The sequence below is a fragment of the Nothobranchius furzeri genome, chromosome 3, assembly GCF_043380555.1.
Source record: "Nothobranchius furzeri strain GRZ-AD chromosome 3, NfurGRZ-RIMD1, whole genome shotgun sequence".
Lineage (NCBI taxonomy): Eukaryota > Metazoa > Chordata > Actinopteri > Cyprinodontiformes > Nothobranchiidae > Nothobranchius > Nothobranchius furzeri.
The window spans coordinates 54038479-54062014 of NC_091743.1; the positions used below are offsets into that span (position 1 = coordinate 54038479).

At 42.3% G+C, this 23536-nt stretch overlaps 1 protein-coding gene across 4 annotated transcripts in view; it reads left to right on the top strand.

Moving 5' to 3' along the window:
• The window catches only part of plxna1b (plexin A1b), a 175761-nt gene that overhangs the window by 46009 nt on the left and 106216 nt on the right, over nt 1–23536 (top strand). For all 4 annotated transcript variants that reach the window (XM_015959444.3, XM_015959446.3, XM_015959445.3 and 1 more), the window contains exon 3: nt 20591–20731. In XM_015959444.3, the coding sequence (XP_015814930.3) occupies nt 20591–20731 (141 nt within the window). The remainder of the gene's footprint in view (nt 1–20590; nt 20732–23536) is intronic.

Consider the following 23536-nt stretch of genomic DNA (forward strand, 5'->3'; position numbering starts at 1 on the left):
GTTTTAACCGATGTTTAATATTAAACTCGTTATTTTAGTTATTCACCCTTCCAATAATTCATTATGAAATTATCTATTAGTTAATTAGATATCTATTAATTAGTATTGTTAATTTCCTTAATTTATATTTTATATTTTATCTAAATTGAGGATGGATCATATTAGTAAGCCAATTAGTTAATACCTCATTAAGGTTCTAGCTTCTGGGTTACATCCTCCCCCATTAAATATCATGCACGTCCCTGTGCATTGTTTCTACGGGGTACACAACTTCTTGAGTAAGAGAGTCAATAAAAGCTTTATTAAGTCCTTGGAAAAGGGACCTAACTACGGTCACTAGTGGATTGCCCAATTGAGAGTAAGTTAGTCTTTGAGGAGGCTGACTACTTCGTTCAGATCTCCTGACATACATCTCTGGTTGCACAGTATCATGCTCATCCGTTTCGGTTTGATTCTCAACTGAGACAGGACGAAGTGAGCTCTCTGTTTCCGACAGAGCTGATGAGCTATTCTCTAAGACTTTGGTCTTTTCAGATGTATGTGTCTGATCGTGTATGATGGGTTCAAAACTTACATCACGTTGCTGCGACTTTAGGACACCATCCAATTGAGGTAGGTTTGTGTTAGTTTCATCCCCCGTTTCTACGTCAGGTAAGTATACTTCGTTTTTTTTCGTTTTTTCAGGTAAGTATGTTGCTGCTTCTTTCACTCTTTCAGGTAAGAATGTTTCGGTGTTGATGCCTTTGTCAAGTAAGGACAATTCAGCATTTTCATTACCAGCTAAGGTTGGTTCCTTGCGATCCCCTGTGTGTAAGGATAGTGTGTTTTGTTGTTGAATATTATTTACCGGTCCTGAATCTGCTATGAGTTCCCTATTTGGCAAGGTGACCGCTATTTGATAGGATGGTCGGTTTAGCACTTGTGGAAGATCAGAGTAATAAAACTCATCTACCTCTTCGTCAAGTGGCTCATCTGGGTCAGGTTCTAAGGCTGAACTCTGTCTTGTATGAGGTCTGCTAGGTTTCGTAACGCGTTCTGTTTCATTTTCTAATGAAGAGAGAAAACCACAAGGCAGTAAAAGATCTCTGTGGAGTGTTCTGTTGGGTCCTTCTCCGTTCTCTGGTTTTACAGTGTATACTGGCAAGTTTTCCATCTGTTTGAGAACTATATACACTGTTTGCTCCCATTTGTCTGCTAATTTATGCTTTTCTCTTAAGCGAAGATTTCGGACTAAAACACGATCTCCCACACCTAATGTGGACTCACGAATGTTTCTGTCGAACCGTTCTTTGTTCTTCCTCGCTGTTTTTTGAGAGTTTTTTATGACAATGTCATAACTCTGTTCCAGATGACTCTTCAGTTCTTTAACATACTGAGAATGAGTTATAGAGGGCTTGTTCAAATGCGGTAACCCAAAGGCAATATCTATAGGCAACCGAGGCTGCCTACCGAACATTAGCTCGTAGGGAGAGTATCCCGTCACGTCATTTTTTGTACAATTGTACGAGTGAGTAAGTGGTTTTACAAAATCGCGCCAGTGATGTTTCTCAGTGGCTTGTAAAGTTCCCAACATGCTGAGTAATGTACGATTGTACCGTTCAACGGGGTTGCCACGAGGGTGATAAGGGCTCGTTCTGACTTTACGGATACCAAGTAAAGAACAAAGTTCCTTGATTGTACGTGATTCGAAATCCCGTCCCTGATCACTATGAAGACGCTCAGGAAACCCGTAGTGGACTAAAAAATGTTCCCACAGGTTCTTCGCGACGGTGGTGGCTTTCTGATCTTTGGTTGGGATGGACACTGCATACTTTGTAAAATGGTCTGTAATCACTAAGACATCTTTAGTGTTCTTACTGTCTGGTTCTATGGAGAGAAAATCCATGCAAACTAACTCCATAGGTCTGGTGGTGGTAATACTCACCATTGGAGCAGCTTTGTCAGGGAGGGCCTTCCGACGGATACATCTTTCGCAAGTTTTAACTTTGATTTCGATATCACTAGCCATTCTTGGCCAGTAAAAACGGGACCGAATGAGATCTGTCGTACGTTCAACCCCAAGATGCCCCATATCATCATGTAGGCTTTGCATGACTGTTGAACGTAATGAATCAGGCAAGACTAACTGCAATGATGTCTCTGGTCCTAATTGGCGTCTCCGGTACAGTAAATCATTTTGAAACTCAAACCGTTTCCACTCTCTCAAAAGGTTAAGAACCACCGGGGGTTCTGCAATAGTATCAGTTGGCGGTTTATTGTCAGTCATAAGCAGCTGAATGACTCGGCCAATGGTTGGATCTTTCCTCTGCAAGGAGACAAGGTCAGCATGGTTATACTTGGGCACAGCAAAGAAACTGTCACTATTGTCTTCCAACTGGAATAGGTCTGGAATGGCCGCTGCAGACATGGCAAGTGACTGAACTAAACCACAAGGAGAATCAGTCTCATCCAAGACCATGTGCTTTTGGCATGTTGCCTTCACTGCTTCGGCTTGAAGTTGAAGCTCGACTTCTTTGACAGAGGATAAAAGATGAGATCGGAACTCATCTAGTCGTTGGCATTCCTCAGTGAATTTTGAGTTGTCTTCAGGTTTATCATGCAGCCTCCTAGACAGGCCATCCGCGTCAACGTTCTGTGTACCTGCACGGTATCTGATGTCAAAATTATAGGTGGACAACGCAGCTAGCCAACGATAGCTCGTTGCATCGAGTTTTGCCGTTGTTAAGAGGTAAGTTAACGGATTATTATCAGTAATGACAGTGAATGTGTTCCCATACAAATAGTCATGAAACTTATCTGTTATGGCCCACTTTAAGGCTAGAAACTCCAACTTGTGCGCAGGGTACCTAGTTTCACTAGAGCTTAAACTGCGACTTGCATAAGCGATTACCTGTGTGACACCGTTTTGCACTTGGTATAGCGCTGCACCGAGTCCGGTCGTACTAGCATCTGTGTGTACTAGATATGGGAGTTTTGCGTCAGCGTAGCCAAGAACTGGCGAAGTGGTAAGTTTTTCAATAACAGTTTGAAAGGACTTCTCACAGTCTTGGCTCCAACGATTCCCAAAGGGTTCTTTGGGGTTCAAGTACTTTGATCTACATGGTGGTGTTTTAAAGTTTTTCCGTTTGGGTGGATAACCAGCCGTGAGAGATGTTAGTGGCTTGACAATATTTGAGTAATCTTTAACGAAGCGTCGGTAATAACCGGTAAATCCTAAGAAAGATTGGAGTTCCTTCAAAGTCTGAGGCTTCGGCCATGTTTTGAGTGCTTCCACCTTATCTGGATCGGTTTTTATGCCATCTCGAGATACTATATGTCCAAGATAACGCACAGATGTCTGGAAAAAACGACACTTATCTGGTGATAGCTTGAGTCCGTATTCTCTAAGCCGTTCAAGAACGTGAGAAAGTCTGGTTTCGTGTTCTTCCAAGGAGTTGGAAAAGACGATCAAGTCGTCTAGGAAAACTAACACTTCCTTCAGATTAATGTCCTTCATACACTTTTCCATAACCCGTTGGAAAGTGCTTGGAGCATTTGTTATTCCTTGTGGCATACGGTTAAATTCATAAAACCCAAACGGGCAAACAAAAGCAGTTTTAGGTTTATCCTTTTCACACATCTCTATTTGATAGTAACCTGACTTGAGGTCCATCACAGAAAACCACTGTGATCCAGCGAGAGCAGAAAAGGACTCCTCCAAGTTAGGCAGGGCATATGCGTCGCGAATGGTTTGCAGATTAAGCTTTCTATAGTCTATACATAGACGTACCTCACCATTCTTTTTCCGAACTACCACTATTGGTGAGGCAAATGGAGACTCCGACTCTCTTATTATACCGGTTTCCAAGAGGGCTTCCAAATGTTTTCTCACGGCTTCATAATCATGTGGATGGATCGGCCGAGATTTCTGTTTGAATGGGGTCTCGTCTTTTAAGTTGATGTGATGTCTTATCTGTTGTGTATGACCAAAATCAAGATCGTGGTGCGAAAACACATCGGAGTAAGTGTTAAGTTTGTTGGTGATCCTCCCTTTCCATTCTTCGGACAAGGGCGAAGTACTGAAGTCAAAACTGAGAGGAGGGTTTGAAGGTGAAGTCTGTTGCTGCGAACTACACGCCGCAAGTACTTTCTGATCACTTTTGTCAGGTTCTGGATATGGCATAACACGATCGGCTTTAACTAACTCAGCGATCACACAGTTAGTGGGTAATGTGATGTCATGGTTAGTTTCGTTTCTTAGTACAACAGGTACTTTGTATGGACCATGTGAAGGTAAGGAAATGAGGCAACAGTCTACAATTATACCCCCTGGTAGAGAACCATTGGTGGGTTGTTCAATGAGTGCATAAGGCTCATGCTTGTTTTGGCTGGGTTGCATAAACCCTTCTAGTAACAGTTTTTTATTTGCAGGGAGAACTTCTTGGGTTCTCCCTCGAAGCTTCACCACACCAACTCGTCCATCTTTGCTTTGTTTTTTTCTGACTGCTAAGGCTTTTAGCACGTGTTGGTACCCATAAGAGAGTGCCTTGGAATCAGGTAAGTTATTGGCAGACAATTGCTCATACAAAGGATCGAGTGTGTTTGTGCCAATGAGTAGTGGTGTATCAGAGTTTGAGCTTATATCCGGAACCACTAACGCAAGGGTAGGTAACTCAAGTCCAGACTGATCGAGCTCTTTTGGAAATGTGACACTTATCTCTATGTATCCTAAATAAGGAACTGCTTGACCGTTTGCGCCCTCGACTTCTAACAGATTACTGATGGGTTTAATTGAGAGGTCAGGTAAGTGTTCTTGGTAAAAAGAATTGGCAATGGTGGTTACCTGGGACCCTGAATCCAGTAAACAATTACATTCAACACTGTTAACTGAGACTGTAGCTGTGCATCGCCCACCCACTAATCTTTTGGGAAGTTTTGGCACTGAATGAGCATGAACTGGCTTGCAAAAAAGTCTCTCTGTCCTTTCCTTAGAGGGACTTGGTTCTACTTTAGCACCTATCTGTCCCACGATAGGAGCTTCTACCGGTTTAAAGGAGGAGACTGAGCAATTGGCTTTGACATCTCCCACTCGCGCTGCTTCTGTCTAAGAGCAAGTCTTTTAGTTGCAACTAGTGCTGGATTTGGCTCGTTGCTACAGCTAGAAGCTATGTGCCCATCTTCTCCGCACTTAAAACAGTATCCAGGCTTTGGTCTGGGCACCACTGCTGTTATCTGCTGAATCTGTTTGGGCTCATCTGGAATTTTAGTCCCCACACGGGGTTTTGACTCTTTTTGAGTTTTCTTTGCCTTTTTATCTGTGTTGTTAACCTTAAGCTGTGCAATTTGGCTCCTGAGCTCAGCGATTTGTTTGCGTAAGTCATCACAGTTATCATCTATTTCCAGTTCACAAGTGTTTTTACTCTGAGAGCATGTTGTTTGCACATTTGAATACACTCTAGTTCGTTGTGCCCCTAAGTGTTGTTTCATGCGTGCTGCTTTAGTAGCCTGTTTGTCTTCTTCAGTGCGCAGTTTGAGGAGAAGTGCTGTAAAATGAGGCGGGTTGTCTTTCTTTTGTTCGAGTTGCAGGTTTGAAATCAGCGAGCTGTCCCAACAGCCTCTGCAAAACTGCTTGAGCAGCTGCTGGTCGGCGTCACTGGAGGAAATTCCATTCCTCTGAATAACTAGGTTTAACAAGGTGTATAACCTCTGAAAGTAATCGGAAGGTTTTTCACCACTGTCCTGGTTTGTGTTTAAGAAGCGAGCAAAGAGCTCGTCGCCGTCTTCGACAGCTGCGTAAGCTGAATCGAGATGTTCAAGGTACGTTTCCGGGTCGGATTTTGGACTAAGAGCTTTAACGATGCTCGCTGCTGGGGCTGACAGACTCTCCACGATTCTTCGTACAATTTGGGACTTGGTGAGTGAAGGATCATTTATGCATAACACTACACTACTACGCCAAGTATCATAGTCAGTTTCAAAAGAAGGGTGTGGAACTCGCCCTGAGAACGGTTTTAGTCTGTATTGTGAAGTAGGCGGAGGGATAACCTCACTGCTTTTAACAATGTGTTCCACAATAACTCGCTGAACCTCAGGTGTGTTTAAAAGATTTGGTGGAATGCAAGGGTTTTGTTTTCCAGTCTCTGTAGGTGGACAATTGTCCTTTGAGTTGTTCATATAGTTAACTTCTGGTGTTAAAGGCAGGGAATATGTAACTTGGTCACTATGGAGCATTGGCTCTGGTTCAGTGACTGGTTCAGATGCATGGGTATCCCTTCCTAAAGATTCCCCAATTTTTGCCAGTTCCTCCATTAGAAGGTCTTTAAATGATTGATTGCTACGCGCAGCTATGTCCCTGAGCTCTGACAGATAGGCATCAGTGGCAGATGTGCTAGTTTCTAGACTGTACGCGCTGGCTAGGTCTTGAATATGAAAGAAAACATCTGGGTTCCTAGTACAAGGTTTGTCATAGGGTAAACATTGTTTCTTTAATTCCTTAACAGTGGCTTCATGTTGAAACTCCACAATAATCTGATCACAGTTTGGTAACTTAATGCGCCTGTTAACTGGTCCGAATCCTTCCATAAACCCAAAGACTTCGTTATCAAGGTCTGTATCAGTTAACCCACTGATTAAAACAGCATTTGAAACTTTGACCTTTTCTGTTTTCACAACTTCCATTTTAAAACACTCAAAAGTACCAATAATGCCAAAATGGCAAACCACTGTGACCTCCAGGCACTCTTATGATGTCAGTCAATGGTTAGCTAAGGTAACAACTCTACAATTCTCCTGGCTGGCTCGCCAAGTTTTATGTAACCGGATTACAGGATACAATAAGATAATTAAAAGAAAAAATAAACAAATGGGCCAATAATTAGGTTCGGGGAGAATTGGAGGTTGTTTAAGAATGACTGGAGTCACGGGTATAGCATGAAACGGTTTATATACTAAATTTTAATAATAATGGGAAATATAACACATAAAGATAACACACAAAAACAGATGAAAACAATCGACAATAGTAAAATGGTCGGTATGAGATTTGATCATATGAGTCACAAGTCAGCCGGCGTCAAGTCAAATCCCCACGCTTGGGGTGAAAGTCAGAGTCCGGTGGTGCGATTTTTTCCTACCACACCGTTGAGATTGTTCACAGAAGAGAGCAGTCTGCTCTTCAGTTACTTGAGATGTCCTGGTTCGTTCAGTGGTTAAGGCTCGCCATCTCCCTCGTCAGGAAGAAATCCAGTTCTCGTTCCAAGTGAGTGATCATAGGAGTCGGGATCAAACCCAAGGAAAAAAAAAACCCAGCCAACGCGCTCCAACGGTTCCCTCCTACAGAGGATTGGTTCACTCTGTCGTCTCCACACAAATCGCGTTGGTTCCAAGTTCCTAGCTCTTATTAGAAGGAGTCAAGTCCGCCTCTCCCTCTATCTATGCGGCACCCAAATCAGGGTTCTTCACGGCCTCGACCGTAGTTTTTTTTTTCTCTCTCTCTCTCTCTCTAACCGCTCAGTCTTTGCTTTCTGTATCTGCGTGCTGCACAGCCGTTTGTCTCTCCTCTCGCTCAGCTGCGTCGCACGGTTTTATTTCGCGGAGGCGGGACTTATTTCTCTCAGCCAATGAAATTTCAGATTCCCACCTGGACCAATAGTATACAGCTTTCCTCTTCTGTTTCTGTTAGTGATGTTCAAGATTCTTGTTTTAACCGATGTTTAATATTAAACTCGTTATTTTAGTTATTCACCCTTCCAATAATTCATTATGAAATTATCTATTAGTTAATTAGATATCTATTAATTAGTATTGTTAATTTCCTTAATTTATATTTTATATTTTATCTAAATTGAGGATGGATCATATTAGTAAGCCAATTAGTTAATACCTCATTAAGGTTCTAGCTTCTGGGTTACACCACCATCGTGAACCTGCTAGAAGGTTTATGTATTTAAAAATGTATAATTTCCAGTTGAGAGGAATATTTAGAATTGATGTTGGTGAGAAATATTAGTGAAAAAGGACAAGTTTGTGAACTGGAAACACAGGATTTGATAGTAAACCGGTAAAAATATCACACACTGTGCCTTTAAGGAGAAAACAAAGTGTCAAAACAAAAAATGAAGAGGGAATTGTAAGAGATTAATGTGACCAAAGTAGTTCTCCCAGAAGTGCTTTGAGGAAGACGGTGAAGTAAAAGAGGGCCGAAGGGGAAGACGGAGACGTGGAAGAGGCCGAGAGCGTCTGGTATTTGTGGGCAGGAATGGTTTGACACACATTATTCTGAGGTGTGGTTTTGGCCAGGCGCCCATTAGCCTCTTGTGTTACATCCATTAAAAACATCGGCACACACACATACTCCCTTTCCAAAATGACAGCTCAGTCAAACCAGACCCACATCTAAACCACCATCAGACTTTGCTTGCCATATTTCTGGTTGTCCTCAAGAAAGATGGAAATCAGTCATCTCACCCCCACTCATCCTTTCTGCTCCTCGCTTCCCCTAAAATATGTTATTAGAGGCACCAGTGGCCATGTAATCACTGCGGCTCTCCCTTAGGAACACACACACACACACACACACACACACACACACACACACACACACACACACACACACACACACACACACACACACACACACACACACACCTGTCTTGGTAATTACAGCTGAAGATGAGGTTCCATCCACTGTAATCCCAGCGAATGGCTGATCCAGGCAGTAAATGGTGGGTCAAGTGCTGCTGCATAGTTTCACATGAGCAGGAGTGAATGTCCTTTGTTTCCTCAAGCTGCTAACTGCTGCTTAAATAATCCGACTGATGTTTACCAACTGCACACGGTTGCTCTCTTGCATGTGTTGACTGTACACAAGCTCTTTGCTTCACATGCAAATAAATGCAACAGTCCCACGTGCACACAAACACACTTTGTCTCATGCAAACACATCCTCCTCCACTTCTAGACAATGCAAACACTCTACTCCCCAGCCTCTCTCCTGTGCTTGTGTGTGCTCCTCTTCTCTCCACAATGCCACATACACACCCTGTATGGCTGCACCCCCCCCCCCCCCCTGCATGCATGAAGCTCTTCTCCATATCTTAGTTTAGTATCCAAGTGAGCAGCTTGTCTCTGTTTTCTCATTGGCTCTAGACTTTTAATGTGACCAGCTGCCATTCCTTATATAAATGCACACACCCATAACCATACACACAGTAAATCTTGATCTTTTAATGAACGCATGTTATGTCTTTAACACGAATATCCACCCTACAGCCTTTGATGTAAACGTGTAATATTGTTTCCTATATGGGGTGTGAGTTGCTCCTTATTGTAAGGAGAGGTCTTTTCTCATGGGAATGGTGGCGTTAAGAAGGTGTTCAATTGGAAAGCTCCATCTTCCAGCCTCATCTTATTGTATATGATAATGTTGTGGTGCAATTTCTTCCCCGGTTTGCATGACAGCTGATAAAATCAGTCAAAGCAAAGCACCTCTCTCCATCCTGCACGTCTTACACTCGCAGCTTCTTGTGTGTGTGTGTGTGTGTGTGTGTGTGTGGGAAACTTCATGCTGATGATTGAGTTAGTGTGATTTAGTGATGGGTGGAAGATGAAATGCTGCTGCTGCGCCGTGTCTAGCAACTCGCTACACGCACTTATCTGACGATTGCTAGCTAAAGGCACTTAATTCAGAGGGAGGGAGGGAGGAAAATGTAGGGAGAAAGGGAAGATAAAATTGTAGTAGGAATGTGGATGTGAGCGGAAGAGGAAGGCATCAGCCGAGAGGAAAGAAGGCGCAGGAATAGATAGAAAGTGGTGACAAGGTCTTTTAATTCCAGCGAGCGTGAGGATTAAAAGGCCTTAGCAGTGATGAATAGGTTTAATTTGCTGTTAAAGCAGTGCGCTTTCCTCCAGCGTGTTTACAGTGTGTCGTGCATATGCGCCGGGAGAATTATGCCACATGTAGCTCGGGGTCTTTGTTCTTTTCTCTTTCTCTTTTCCTCCCCACATCTTCCTCCATGGCCTGTTGCATGTTTCTGCAGCTGTGTCTGCGTGCGTGCTTGCACAACTGTGCAAGTCTTTGACCTTTTGTGAGCACTGCTGGTGAAAGGCCACAGGCTCGCACATGAATAACAGTGCTGCACACGTGTGGATGAATACCAAAAGCCAGTCAATAAGAATCGGCATCACCAGTAACCTGATATGAAAGTGGATTACGCCGACTCACATGTGAACATGTTGAGTGCTTTGCGACAGCCTCGGCGTCTGATTGAGCAGGTCAGGTGCAGCTGGATCAAGGAAAATCACCGTTGCATTCTAATCTGTAGTGGTCATGTAGTCACAATTACTGATTTTGATCACATTTCTTTGAGGAAAATTGGTCTTGTGTAATTAGAGTTTTGGGAAATATTTTGATGCATTTTGAAAAGGAAATAAGTCACTTTTTAATGAATAATTATCTTCAGATTGTGATTGATGAACACTTGAGAGCCCATAATTGTACAGCATTTATGATTTAGTGTGTAGAATGTGATGTGTGTTAAAACAATCCAAGTGGTGTGTGTGAATGCTTTTGCTCTGACGCTTCATTTGAGTGTTTGTGTGTTTACTTCGTATTAAGGAAAAACAGCTGCAGGTACAATTTAAAGTCAGACTTCCTGGTTAGGATTACTATTTTGAAATTATTCTACCATTAAAACCAGATTCTGTTACTGTGATAATGAAACGCTGATGTAAGGTTGTGATTGCACATTTTAAATTCTTTAGAGAGCTGTAGTGAGACTTTTAAATTCTATTAATGCATTGACGAAACATTTTAAGATTGTCTCTCCATCTGCATAATTTGAGGAAAGCAAATGAATGAAATACGGATCTAAGAGGTCATCACCATACACTCACTCTGATCCAAATAATCATTTACACCTGCTGTTGTCTTTGAAATCAGGAGTGTATCATGTGTACCTGTGGCTAAAATGGCTAAAATACATGGCTGTTTGGAAAAATTAGTTCAATCTTTATTATCCTGGCATCTCATTACAGTTTTTCTCAGTCGCTTTGGTGCGTTTCTCAGAACACTATTAACATTTGCACAGCAGTTAGTGCATTTCTCAAAACAATTAGTGCAAACTGCAAAACCTAGTGGATAGCCTGCAAAAGCACGTCACATGCGCAAAATTGATAATCCATTCCTCAAAAGCAAGTATTCATGTCAATGAAACTGTCAGTGCCATCAAAATGAAAAGTCTTGACACCATCTTTATGAACAATGGCTTTGTCATGTTTTCACCATGACAGTTTGTAATTTCAGTGTTTTCCATTGCAAGAATATTTGGTGACACCAGAAAATGCTCAAGACAGCACTATGCCCTACTTGTACAGCCATTTGAAATGTGCAGTAAAGTTACTGTAGATGTTATGGGAGTTTTGGGAGTAACTGAGACACTGAATACGTACGTTTTACATTTTTACTGTATAGAAGTGTTTGTAATTCTACAGCATTGTGCAAAAGGAAAATATGCTACAGTCACTTGTTTACTGTAGAATACATGTAAACAAAAAAATCACCCTTTTGGTAGAGCTGTGCACAAATGTGAACAATATACAGTACATGTAACAGTACATACAGTATTGCACAGTACGGTAACATACAGGTACAGTAAATCATTCTGGCACATCCAGACGTTTCTGTCTGTCTGGCCACATATTTTCATCTACATCACAACGGATGTCATCCCTCGCAATGCAGCGAGGAAAGTATCTCCTGGAGTGGAGAAGTATACAGAAGTATAGAAATGGTACACACTACTGTAGCTCCTGCTCAGTTCATATATGCTTGCCAGATGAAATTCACCTGTGATCAATTGTTCAATTTAGGAGACATTTCCAGAATAAAATGATAAAGAAAGGTTTAGAATTTGCTTGACAGATGACTGATATTTGACATTTGATAACTAGTTCAACAATTTTGTGTGTAATGACTCAAGCAATGAAAGTAAGACTATTAGTTTTATTGAGAATGACTATTCAGCATCCATAAGTATAATTCATTTTGACTGACATGACATAAGCAAATGGAAATGTCAAAAAACAGCAGAGAAATGTATGAAAGCAACTGATACATGTCCAAAATCATTTGCAGTTTGTTCAGAGAAAGGAGAAACTGCTACTACGATGTGCACAAATGACTAAATGTTGTGGAGGTTGAACTAATAGTTATGAGAATTTTAATTCTGATCTGAGAAACGCACCAAAGCGACTGAGAAAAACTGTAATTTTGTTAAAACCCCTTCATAATAAGAGCTTCCTTTGCACAAGCTTAAAACACCAACCAAATAAAAAAGCTTTGGTAATAAGGATGCACGAAAATCTCGATATGGCAATATATTGTGATATTATTTCCTGTGATATCACATCGATATTCAAAAGCTGTAAATCAAAAATTTGAAAGACTTTATATGCAAACATTTGTGTATTTTCTTTTCTTTTGGTGCAATTCAAACGCTGACTGCTAGTTGGCAGCAGTGTGCAATGGGTTTTGTTTCCACCATTCAAATGTGAATCCCTCTTATTATGGTTGAGATACCTCATGTTAAACACGTTAAGTATCAGTTTGGACTCGTCTGACTGAATGTATCGCAATACGTCATGATACATCAATATAATGTCTCCCATGTATCGTGATACGTATCGCCAGTTTCACCAATACACATTCCTATTTAGTAATAATTGATGGTCATTTATCTTCTCTCTGCTCAAGACAACATAAAATACAGTCGTAATGCTGCATGAATCTTATAACCGTCCTGCAGACTAGGATCATTAGACCCAATTTTCATGCCCATTTTCCTTTACCCAGACATAATCTCATCACATAATCCCATTTGTTCTCTGAGTTCCAGCTGGAGATATAAATATGCATCGGAGAGCGGGGCTTCCCTCTTTCTAATACTGAAATGTTGCTGTAATAAATCTCTTTTAAGTGAATGTCTGTGTGACTTTGCACTTCTTAAACCTTAAAATAAATCAGTTGTGTGGTGTTTTGATATCCAACTGGCTCACGTCGGTCTGAGGGCTCGCCTCCTCCATCACTGTCACCATCCCTCTTTGTCTGGGGTGCTCTGGTGAAGGAAAGTCTGACCCACATATGGTTAAGGTTTACTCAAGCCTCTCCTGAGTGTTGGCTGGAAATCACGGGAATGTGTATGAATGCATGCTGGTAGAAGTATGCCTAACATACACACACGTGTTGTTTCTGAACATTTTAAACAAACATTTTATAGATATAGGAGGTGCCGTCCTCTCATAATCAGTCTGTGATCCTGTTTTCCTCAGAGAGCCGATCTGCACGAGCATTCAACAACAAAGACGAGGTCTTTCTCCTGTGTTTCCTTTAGTATCTGCTGATAGATTTGTTTATGTCTTGCTCAGCTCAAGTCCTGTCAGGCTCATATTGAGATAGGAAGAGAGTGCTTTCAGCTTTTTATTTGAATGCCAGCGCAGAAAACTGCTAAGATAAGAAAAGGACACCAAAGAAGGTGGTGGATTTGGTTTGCAAGAAGTTAGCATTAGGTGGGTAATTCCCATGATTAAAGTCAAATGGTTGTGAGATGATGTGAGTGAGAAGTGAAACCAGACAGGTTAGAGGCGGTACTGTGGTGCTCTGTAAATAAATCCATATTATTGGCATTAAGGATAGCAGATGTTCATTCTGCTCCTCCTAATGATTTATAAGGATCTCCCCATTCATGTTGCCCTCATCGGCCAAACTTCACACTTAGTTTCTGACTAAAGTCTCCCTTCAAGGTGGACTTTATAGCTTTTTCTGTATATTTTAATCATATCATGTGACTTCATGGCAACAGGCTTCCGCTCTAAGGAAGACAAAGACACAAGGTATACTTAATCAGTTCAACACGTTGTTCTTGATCATCTACTCCTGCTTGTGGGACCCTGACATCTTTTCCCTCCTAGTTATCACCCTCTCGCTGCCTTTTTTCATTTCCTTTTGTCCCATACAGGACCGCGTTAAATTCCATTTGAGCGGGGCCCCTTAAACACTCACATTCATGCAGGGCCTCCTGTCACATCAAAGGCAGGAATGTGGGGCCTGTTGCCATTATACATGATTGCCCATAGTTATGTTAAGTTTACCACCTCTTTTTATGTTTTTTCCCTGTGTATGTTCCTATTTATGTGTGTGTTGCAACAAGTGTGCTCTGAAATGTCAAAGCTTTCAGCCGAACCTGGGAACACCTGGACTCTCCCGGTCTCTTTCATGCAGCTTTCCATTCACTCCTTTTTTCTAAGTGTTCTTCATCAGCCAACAGTTTGGCTAAAGGAAGGGGTACTCTGAAAAATGTAGTTCTCCTCTTCTGCATATTTAGTTCCTTCCTTCATGTTTCTCCCTTGTTCGGTTTCTCTTTCATCCTTTAATGCATCCAAGCCATAAAATGTCTTCAATTTACACGAGCAAAATCACTTGTAACCTGCAGCTATGACAGGCATCATTTTCCCTGGCACGCTTCTGTCTTATCACGCAACTCTCTCAGCCTCATATTGCCTTTCTCCTCCGTATCACCAGTGTTTCTATCTGAGCTAACCAGGCCTGCCTGGCACAGATAAAACTCAACACCGGGGGCTTTTTGGTGCATCGGCACACTGAGGGATGTGTTAATGCTCATAGTGCAGATGAAAAACGGGTGTTTGTAGGGGGTGGGTAGGGATGGGTACCTTTGACATTTGAATCGATCCGGTACTAATTCCCTGTACCTACGAATTGATACCGGTACTTAACGGTACCAATTTTTGATACTTTTGAGTGTTTATTACTTTAATTCTCTTTGATAATTAAATATATATTTTTCTCAATAACAATATTTGATAAATATCACGATAAATAACATACAACAGTTTGTATTTTAACATCGTCCTTGTAGTTTTATAAGCTGATGATTAAACTGAAGCAAACATCTTTACTGTGAACTAAATTACTGTGTATCTTCATTCCTTTTGCCGTCTTTTTTCATTTGATTTTTCCTACTGGGAAGTTAGAATTTCCGAGGAGAAAGCGAACGCACCATTAGCTGATAACAACGGTGGCAACGGAAGCTAACATATCAAGCTAACGTTATCTTTAACAGTTTATTTAACTGCTGGAGCAGATTAAAATGATGATGCCTCACACTTAGATCGTTGTCGCTGGTTTCATCTTCACCCAATCACCCGTTGCATTTAGTAAAGTGAAGCCAAACTTTAGAGCGCGTTCATGTTCTAGTCGGAAATTCGGAGTTCCGAGGAGAAAGCGAACGCACCATTAGCGAAACGGAAGCTAACATATCAAGCTAACGTTATCTTAAACATTTTATTCACCTACCAGAGCAGATTAAGATGAGGATGTCTCACTTAGATCGTTGTCTGTCGCTGGTTTCATCATCACCCAGTTACCCATCACATTTAGTGAAGTGGACCCAAGCTTTAGCCTGTGTTCTTTCTACCATGCTGCTCTTTTTACAACTCTCTCGCAGGGACCGACGACATAACGCTCTTGCGCATGCGCAGCTGTCTTGGCAAGTTCTCGTTATGAAGGACGGGTACCGAAACGAGGCACCGTTTGAAATGACGTGAATCGGTGCTCGATCGGTACTATGGAATTCGGTCGATACCTTAAAAAATACAGAATTCCGTACCCATCCCTAGGGGTGGGTGGTAGTGGTATAGTGCTAGTTGTGGTTTCACTTACGGGGATAGGGAGGGTTTCTGAATATCAAATGTCAAAGATGATTAAAGGTGTGGAAGACTGAAAATCTTGTTTCATACCTGAGTCTATTCTTATAAAACAATCCTAGAATCAAATTGAATCCAAGTCCAAAAAGTAATTTCATTGTTTAACCTGGTTTGCCCATTTTACAGCTAAAATACCCAGCTCTACTTGTGTTTGTGGAGGTAAAACATCAATGTTGCAGAGCACACAGGGTCAGTGGTAGAGTTGCATTGCTGTTACCATTCAGAGGTGAGAGTAGGCTTGGGCGGTGTCCAAATTTTGATACCATTAAATGTTCTCCACGTTTTACCACGGTGTACGGTATTCCCGTTACGAATAAAAAATTGACGTAAGCCTCAAGCACCGTTACCTCCACGTTCAGAAACTGAGTCCCAAACACTATGAGTACTGAAAAAATAAAGTAGATAATATTAACACTGTTTATAATACTATCACTGTTTATTTATAATATTAACACTGTTTATTTATAAAACACATTGACAGAACACCGGCTCTCTTTTATCCTTTACTTGGAATGGGAAATACTTCCAAATGGAAGAAGTTGTGTCTTTTTTTGACCCCGAATCATTTGGTGCATGAGTTGCCATTTTTGTGCCCGTCTCTCTCCATGTCTTCTCAGTGCTGTCACGTGGTTACATCGCATTCAAAACTTTATGTAGCCGTGGCGCTGCAATTTCAGCCTAAGGGAAACACTGGATACTGTGGTTATTTTAAAATACCGGCTGTATATGGTATTACCGGAATACCGCCCCAGCCATGGGTGTCGCACCCGTGGGGGATGTGGGGGTTTAAACACCCACACTTTTCCAGCCGTTTAGCTCCAGTCTGGTTTCTCTACCTTGCACTCACTCTGTTTCCTCATCTCCTTCTTCCCCTCCCTCTCCTCGAAACCCGACATCGGCAGAAACCTTTTAACAATGGTAGTTTTTGCATCTTTACTGTTCCCTGCTTCAGCGCCTCTCCGCCCTCCCCCTGAGCAGCGGTCGCAAACACCCCTTGCACCTGCAGCCTCTCGGAGTTCCTGCTGCTCTAAACATGGAAATAATCATTTCATTTTCTGTTCCTCACTTCTGATTACCTTCAATGGTCTGTTTGTTGCAACCACCAGGTACAAAAACTAACTTGTTTTTATTTGACTATTTTTCTGTCCTGTCTGTATTTATCGTCCTGCATCTCCTCTCAATCCTAAAGAAAAACTGCTACCTGGCTTCATGTATTTTCACCTCATGAGTTACCTTTGAACTGCAGTTCAAGAAGATCTACTGACCGCAAATATAGCGGAGTGCGCGCTGACCGCACTGGTGTGGTCACCAGAGGCTGAAACAGGTGATGCTCTCCGCACCGCAGCAGCGACACGCATCAGATACAAATAAAAGACAGAAAGCATAAAAGGATATGAGCCGACATGAACGATCGCGTGTTAAGTTTGTTTTTGAGTGGGCGACACTTTGATAATGTTACTGTGGCCGTGCTCAGGACGCATCTGTCAGGAGCAGCGATTAGAGCTCTGCGCCTCTCAGCTCTAAATAATCCCTGGAGAGTCCACATAGATAATGTAATATCAGTAGAACCAGGATCGTTTCGGGCTCCCCCTGGGTGTGTTGACTGCCTCAAGGAGCTCCATAGCTCACCCGTAATTCTAATCCTGCAAATAGCACAAGTTTGTTGCACGAGTTGCCGGATCCTAGCAGACAGTTGCCGGAACGGTCAAAATACGATAGTTCCCTGATCTTGTTCCGGCAAGATCCGGCTCACATTAAGCACTGATCGGTGAATATTAATTATGTTTTCGGAAGGACTTTGTTACTGTGAATTATGCGCGGACCCGTTACTGGATTGAGATTGAGTTTCAATTTACAGCTGATGACATCCACAGACAACACAGACAAAAAGATGGCTTTGTTCGGGTTCACACCTTCACTTTGTTTATACTCATGATTTTATTTTCTACGTTTATCACTGCTATTGTTTTTCTGATGTTTTTATTGGTTAGAGGTATTTGCCCTGATCTTTATTATGTTGTACAGCGCTTTGTGATTTATATCTGAGAAAGGCGCTATATAAATAAACTTTTACTTACTTTACTTACTTACAACATCCCCCACACTTTTGAAAAGCTTGCAACACGCCTGGCCCCAGCCGAGGTGAAATGTCCAGATATCAGGAAATAAACTCCAAATCCTGCTGTGGTAAGCTCTGCTCTGATGTGACATTTTGCTAGTTCCTGAAACGACTTTGAGCTTTTTTCCTACTGAGTATGACTTGTAAGGCATTCATTCCTACAATTGAAATGATTAAATGAGTGAACCACACCTTTAAAGGACAGGTTTTGATGAAGGACTTTCCGAGCTCACTTAGGCTCTAAAAGTAATCTGAATTCTTTAATCTAAAGATTTTCCATAAACACTGTTTTTTCTGCAGGAAGTTACTTCCCTGTTGGTTTTCTCATCCCACTCATCGCTCTACTTTGCCTCCTTCCCGCTGCTCTGCCCCTTTACTTATAGCAAAACCTCTAATGTGTTTAAGGTCTGTTAATGTTGCATTATACATGTTGACAAGAGAATAGTAGTGGCGCTTCTCTAGAAAGCACAAGCACAGCATCATTCTGTGAACCCATCCATCAAGCACTTAGTGGAAAGCTAAGCAATGCAGAGAAAAACAATGAAACACCAGCACCTTCTTCTGTCATTACTGACTGTCGCATTGATTCTTCTCTGGTTTATATGCATTCTCCGAGCCGAGCACAGACGTAAACAACATAAACCAGAGGATTTATAAAGCATGTTTACACACTACAGGTGTTTATGGAATATGCTTGTGCTGCTCTTTTAGTGGATTAAAACTCTTCTAATCTGTACGTTTCACTGTTTCATTTGTTTAGATATTCTTTTTGTATTCCATCCATTCACCTTCTTATTCCTTCATCCATCGGTCCAGACTATATCTCTCTCAGCCTTTTGTTCTCCCGGGCTAACCTTGGCTGCGTGGCCTGTAGAATGAATTGATTGAAATGATTTATTACTGACGACTTCACACGTCACCGCTCTCTCTCCCCCTCACCGTCCTGTTTTCTGTTTCATCGTTGCTGGTTTAGCTGCACATGTTTATTTTATCTTTGCACTGCAGATGAACTGAGTCTTTGTCTGGGAAGTGAGAAAACTGAGGTATTATTAATTGTTGATATTTTTGCTTGTAGAGATTAGCTCAGGCTGATGTTGAAATCTGAGGAAAACACAAAACAGTGCGATGAGATGGAGCGCAGACTGACAAGCAGGTGGAAGCAAGCAGAAATCAGAAAGGCCAACTGTCTTTCATTTCCTCTTATCTTCTCTTTGTGTGTACAAAACCAGTCTGGGCATGAACTGGTCATTATCCGGTGAACTGGAAATGCCTCAGGTTTGCAGAAGTATGCTACAAAATGAATCAAAGAGCTCAGAACAAAAGCTGATATCCTTTTTACTTGTTGTCTAAAACAGTGTGGCAGTGTGCTTCTGTATCACCCACACACACATCTAGATGTGAGCCGTCTGTGGATGAAGTGTATCTTTTGTTTACTGGCCCATTATCTAGATAATAACATCCATATTTCCTCTCATCTCCAGTGCTTTATCACAGCCATATGAGCTCTTTCACTCTATCTCGCTATCTTTTTGTAGCACACACACACACACACACACACACACACACACACACACACAAACACACACACACACACACACACACACACACACACACTGAAATATAATAGGATTGTTGCCTCTGGTTTCTTTTGGGAAGATTGTAAATACATTCTTCATGTCCTAAAATGCGTTTTTTGCATCCAGACGTTTCATCTTGTGTGTGTGTGTGTGTGTGTGTGTGTGTGTGTGTGTGTGTGTGTGTGTGTGTGTGTGTGTGTGTGTGTGTGTGTGTGTGTGTGTGTGTGTGTGTGTGTGTGTGTGTGTGTGTGTGTGTGTGTGTGTGTGTGTGTGTGTGTGTGCAAATCAAAGTGCATACAGTATTATCTCTGTGTGTCTGTCTGCACTCTTTCATCCTACCTTCCTCCATCTGGACATTAATGGTTTGTCTCTGTGTGTTTGTCCACACGTGCATCCAGGATGAATGAATCTTTGTCTTCTGTCCTTCTCTTGTCACTGTGGGCCGATAGCAACACAAGCATACAAAGCTTACTAATAGAGAGCTGCTACGCGCCCTCCCCATGTCGCTCTGCACTTTTCATTTGTTGCTGAGTTGACTTTGGCTCACGGCCAGCCCATCTCCTATCGTGTATCTGCACCATTACGTTACAACTCTGGGCAAATTATTGTTGGAAGCTCACAAATACAATCTGAGTGTCTGCAGCATTGATGTGTGTGCATGTTGGTTTCTGCTCTGAGACGGTGCATGTCTACAGGTGTGTTAGGTTTTAATGCAGAGGGAGTGTTGGAGTATTACGGGGAGTTATTATAGATAAATCTGGCATTTCATTTATTTTGCTGCAGAGATGAGAAAAACTAAAGGGAAACCGTTTGTGTGACGTATATTAAAAGTAAACAGATTACCTAGCTTAGGTTAACATAATATTGTGTATGTTAGCATTGACTGGATGATTTTTCACGTCTACATTTATGCTGTTTAGCTTGTTGTTTTGCTCGTGTCCCTATGTTTTATGTGTGAAGCGCGTGTGGTTCATGTCCTGAGACATGCTCCGTAAACACGTTTAAATAGCTGAATCATTTCAGGCACTTCTGTTTGGGCTTTCTATGATAGATGTGATGCAGTGCATGTTGTTGAAGCTTGACAACGTAAGTGCAGTTGCTGAATTAATTGTAAATGTAATTATGTGTTTTTTTATAGATTTTGGTGAACTCTGTGAGCACCAACCGTCCTGCTGTTCTGTACGAGAAGGTGACCATCAGCGACAATGGAAGTCCGTTACTGCGAGACATGCTGTTCAGCCCCGACCTGCAGTACATCTACACTCTGACCGACAGACAGGTGAGTTTGCTGTTGGTGATGCTTTGAAGGTTCGTGGGAATTATCACACTCATTCAGTCAGTTACTAGCAGGCATGTTCATGATAGACCAAACGTACAACCACTTCTACTTTCCTCTACTTCCTTTAGAGAATCGTCTCACATCTGAGCCGCCTCCTCCTCCGTCACACACACCCTCTCTCCAACAGCATCCATATGATTTAATGTATAAATGTCACCATATTTTAATTGTATTGGACCACCGCAGACTTCACCTTCATATGCCATAATTAGTGCATCTTTTAACCTACCGACCTGATACACATTCACCATACAACACATTCCCACAGGATTCAGTTCCACAAAAACACACCACCTACACATTACTACCCTCCCAGTTCGCTTCTAATCAAGACATCACATACATAAATGGAGGTTGTGTGTGTGTGTGTGCACGCGCGTGCGTGCGTGTGCATGTGCGTGTGTGTGTGTGCGCGTGCGTGCGTGTGTCCATGTGGTCATTAGCAGACCCACCACTGGTGAACATTGTTCTACTTTAATGGTGAGATGCATGGACTAAGGCTTTGGGAGTGGGGAGGTGGAGGGGGGCATGTCGCGTCCCCAGGTCCAGCTGCTCCCCTCATTTTTCTGTCTCATTAGTGCGGTGAGTGAAGGAGGCAGAGATGGAGGGAGTGGAGACAGAGGAAAGCGGTCTTGTATGTCGTAAGGAACATCTCTGTATAATCTGCAGTGAAATCGGCTGATACATTAAATAGAAATGAGGCACATGTCCGTGCCGTGTGGCGTCTTAGTGGAGCAGAACAGACCTGTGGAAATAGTTTGAAATATGTACTCTTTTTTTATTTATTTTTTTTATGATCTACTCTCACAAGATGACTGTTTCTCCTCCAAGTGAGAAGTGGCATTTCATTCAAAAAGTCTAAAATAAAAAAATGCTTAATGCTTAACAACAACCACCTCTAGTTCTCCTTCCTAGCTGTGGTAAAATATTGCTTTTGCTCTCTTTTGGGACCATGAGTGAGGGATGCTGATTAATGTGACTTATTTTTCATTGTAGAGTAAATGTAGGTCACTTCTAGCAGGTTCACGATGGTGGAAAAGCACAAACTAGCTGAATAAAGGTTCCTCACCCCAATATACACACGTGCTGGAGGCATAACACTCGTATGAGGGGAAACCGTCACACATATGTTCTTTAAAGACTCTAGTTCAAAATCGGAATTTAAGTTCAATCTCTCTCTCTCTCTCTCTCGCACGCACGCACGCACGCACGCACGCACGCACACACACACACACACACACACACACACAAAATATACCAGCATAGCTCTCAAAACTCAAGGACATCCTGTCTCCATCCAACCTATAGGGTTTTTTGCAGAGCTCCCTCCAGTGCGCGTGCACACACACACACATACACACACACACACACACACACACACACACACACACACACACACACACACACACACACACACACACACACAACTTCATCTCACTGTGTTTGATCCCCATTAGTGGTCAGCAGGCTTGGGTTAAGCAGAATAGGGTGCTGCATTTGCCAGACCCTCCAGCTAAACCCGTCTCGGGCACTGATGACTAGAGGGGGCAATTGCCTCCTCTCACCCTCTGTCTTAGCCTCATCTTTATCCTCTGCCCTCCATCTTTACCGCTGTGCCCCCATCCCTGCTTTTTTAAATCCTTACATTTGACCATTTTCCCTACAATGTGAGGACATTTTTCAAAGTGAGGAAATTTTTTTTGGTCCCAACTTTTTTTAGAAGCTTACCAGAAGCTAACTATACTAGTTAGAGGTATAGTTTGAATTAAGTTTTAGTTAAGGTTAGGGTTAGGAATAGATCAGCATTGGTTATGGTTAGGGTTGGGGTGTGGGTTAGACATAGTGGAATCACATAAATGAATGGAAGTCAATGGAGGGTCCTCACTATGATAGAAAGACAGACGTGCGTGTGTGCGTGCGTAGCTGGTTGCCTGTGGGGGTTCCTCAGACAAGCCAAGCACATTAAGGTGTCAGTGGACATATTCAGTGATGCGTAGCCCACAACAAGTTCCCCCACCTTTCTCACACACACACACACACACACGCACACGCGCACGCACACGCACACACACACACACACGGTGAGTCAGAGTTAGGGGGCAAGGCTCAGTGATTTATGACTTGCTCTGTTCCAGCTATATTCATCACTGTCATTATTATCAATGGAGGATATGACAGCAGGAGAGGACGGCCCAGTGTGTGTGTGTGTGTGTGTGTGTGTGTGTGTGTGTGTGTGTGTGTGTGTGTGTGTGTGTGTGTGTGTGTGTGTGTGTGTGTGTGTTTAATGAGACAGTGTGTTATTGCAGAAAATTTAGACCGGTTTATTTCTGACTGCAGTCACTCTGTGGCTGTGTGTCCTTGGCTGCCTGCTTGTTGATTGCATATCACTTTTGCAGGTTTTACTTGCGTGCCAGAGCAAACGCATGATGCCTGCAGATTTTTGTTTTCAAATCTGAGCCTCTCAACGCCGGGGATCAATTCAGTCACCTCTAAATGTTCCACACACATCGCCGCTCACATTTCTCCCCAACTCTGTTATTGTTCACAGAAAAGGGGAGCATATTTTCTTTCAGCTAAGGAGTGTTGTTGTTGTGCTTCTGGTTCGCCGAAGTTGTTTTATGTCTGAGAAGCTTCACACAAGAGCAATGCCACCCTCGGAGTCGACACTAACTTTTAGAAGCATCTCTTGTGCAAAACTCGCTGTTAGAAATCATCTCACGGTGTCTTGGCTCAGTCAAGACTTTT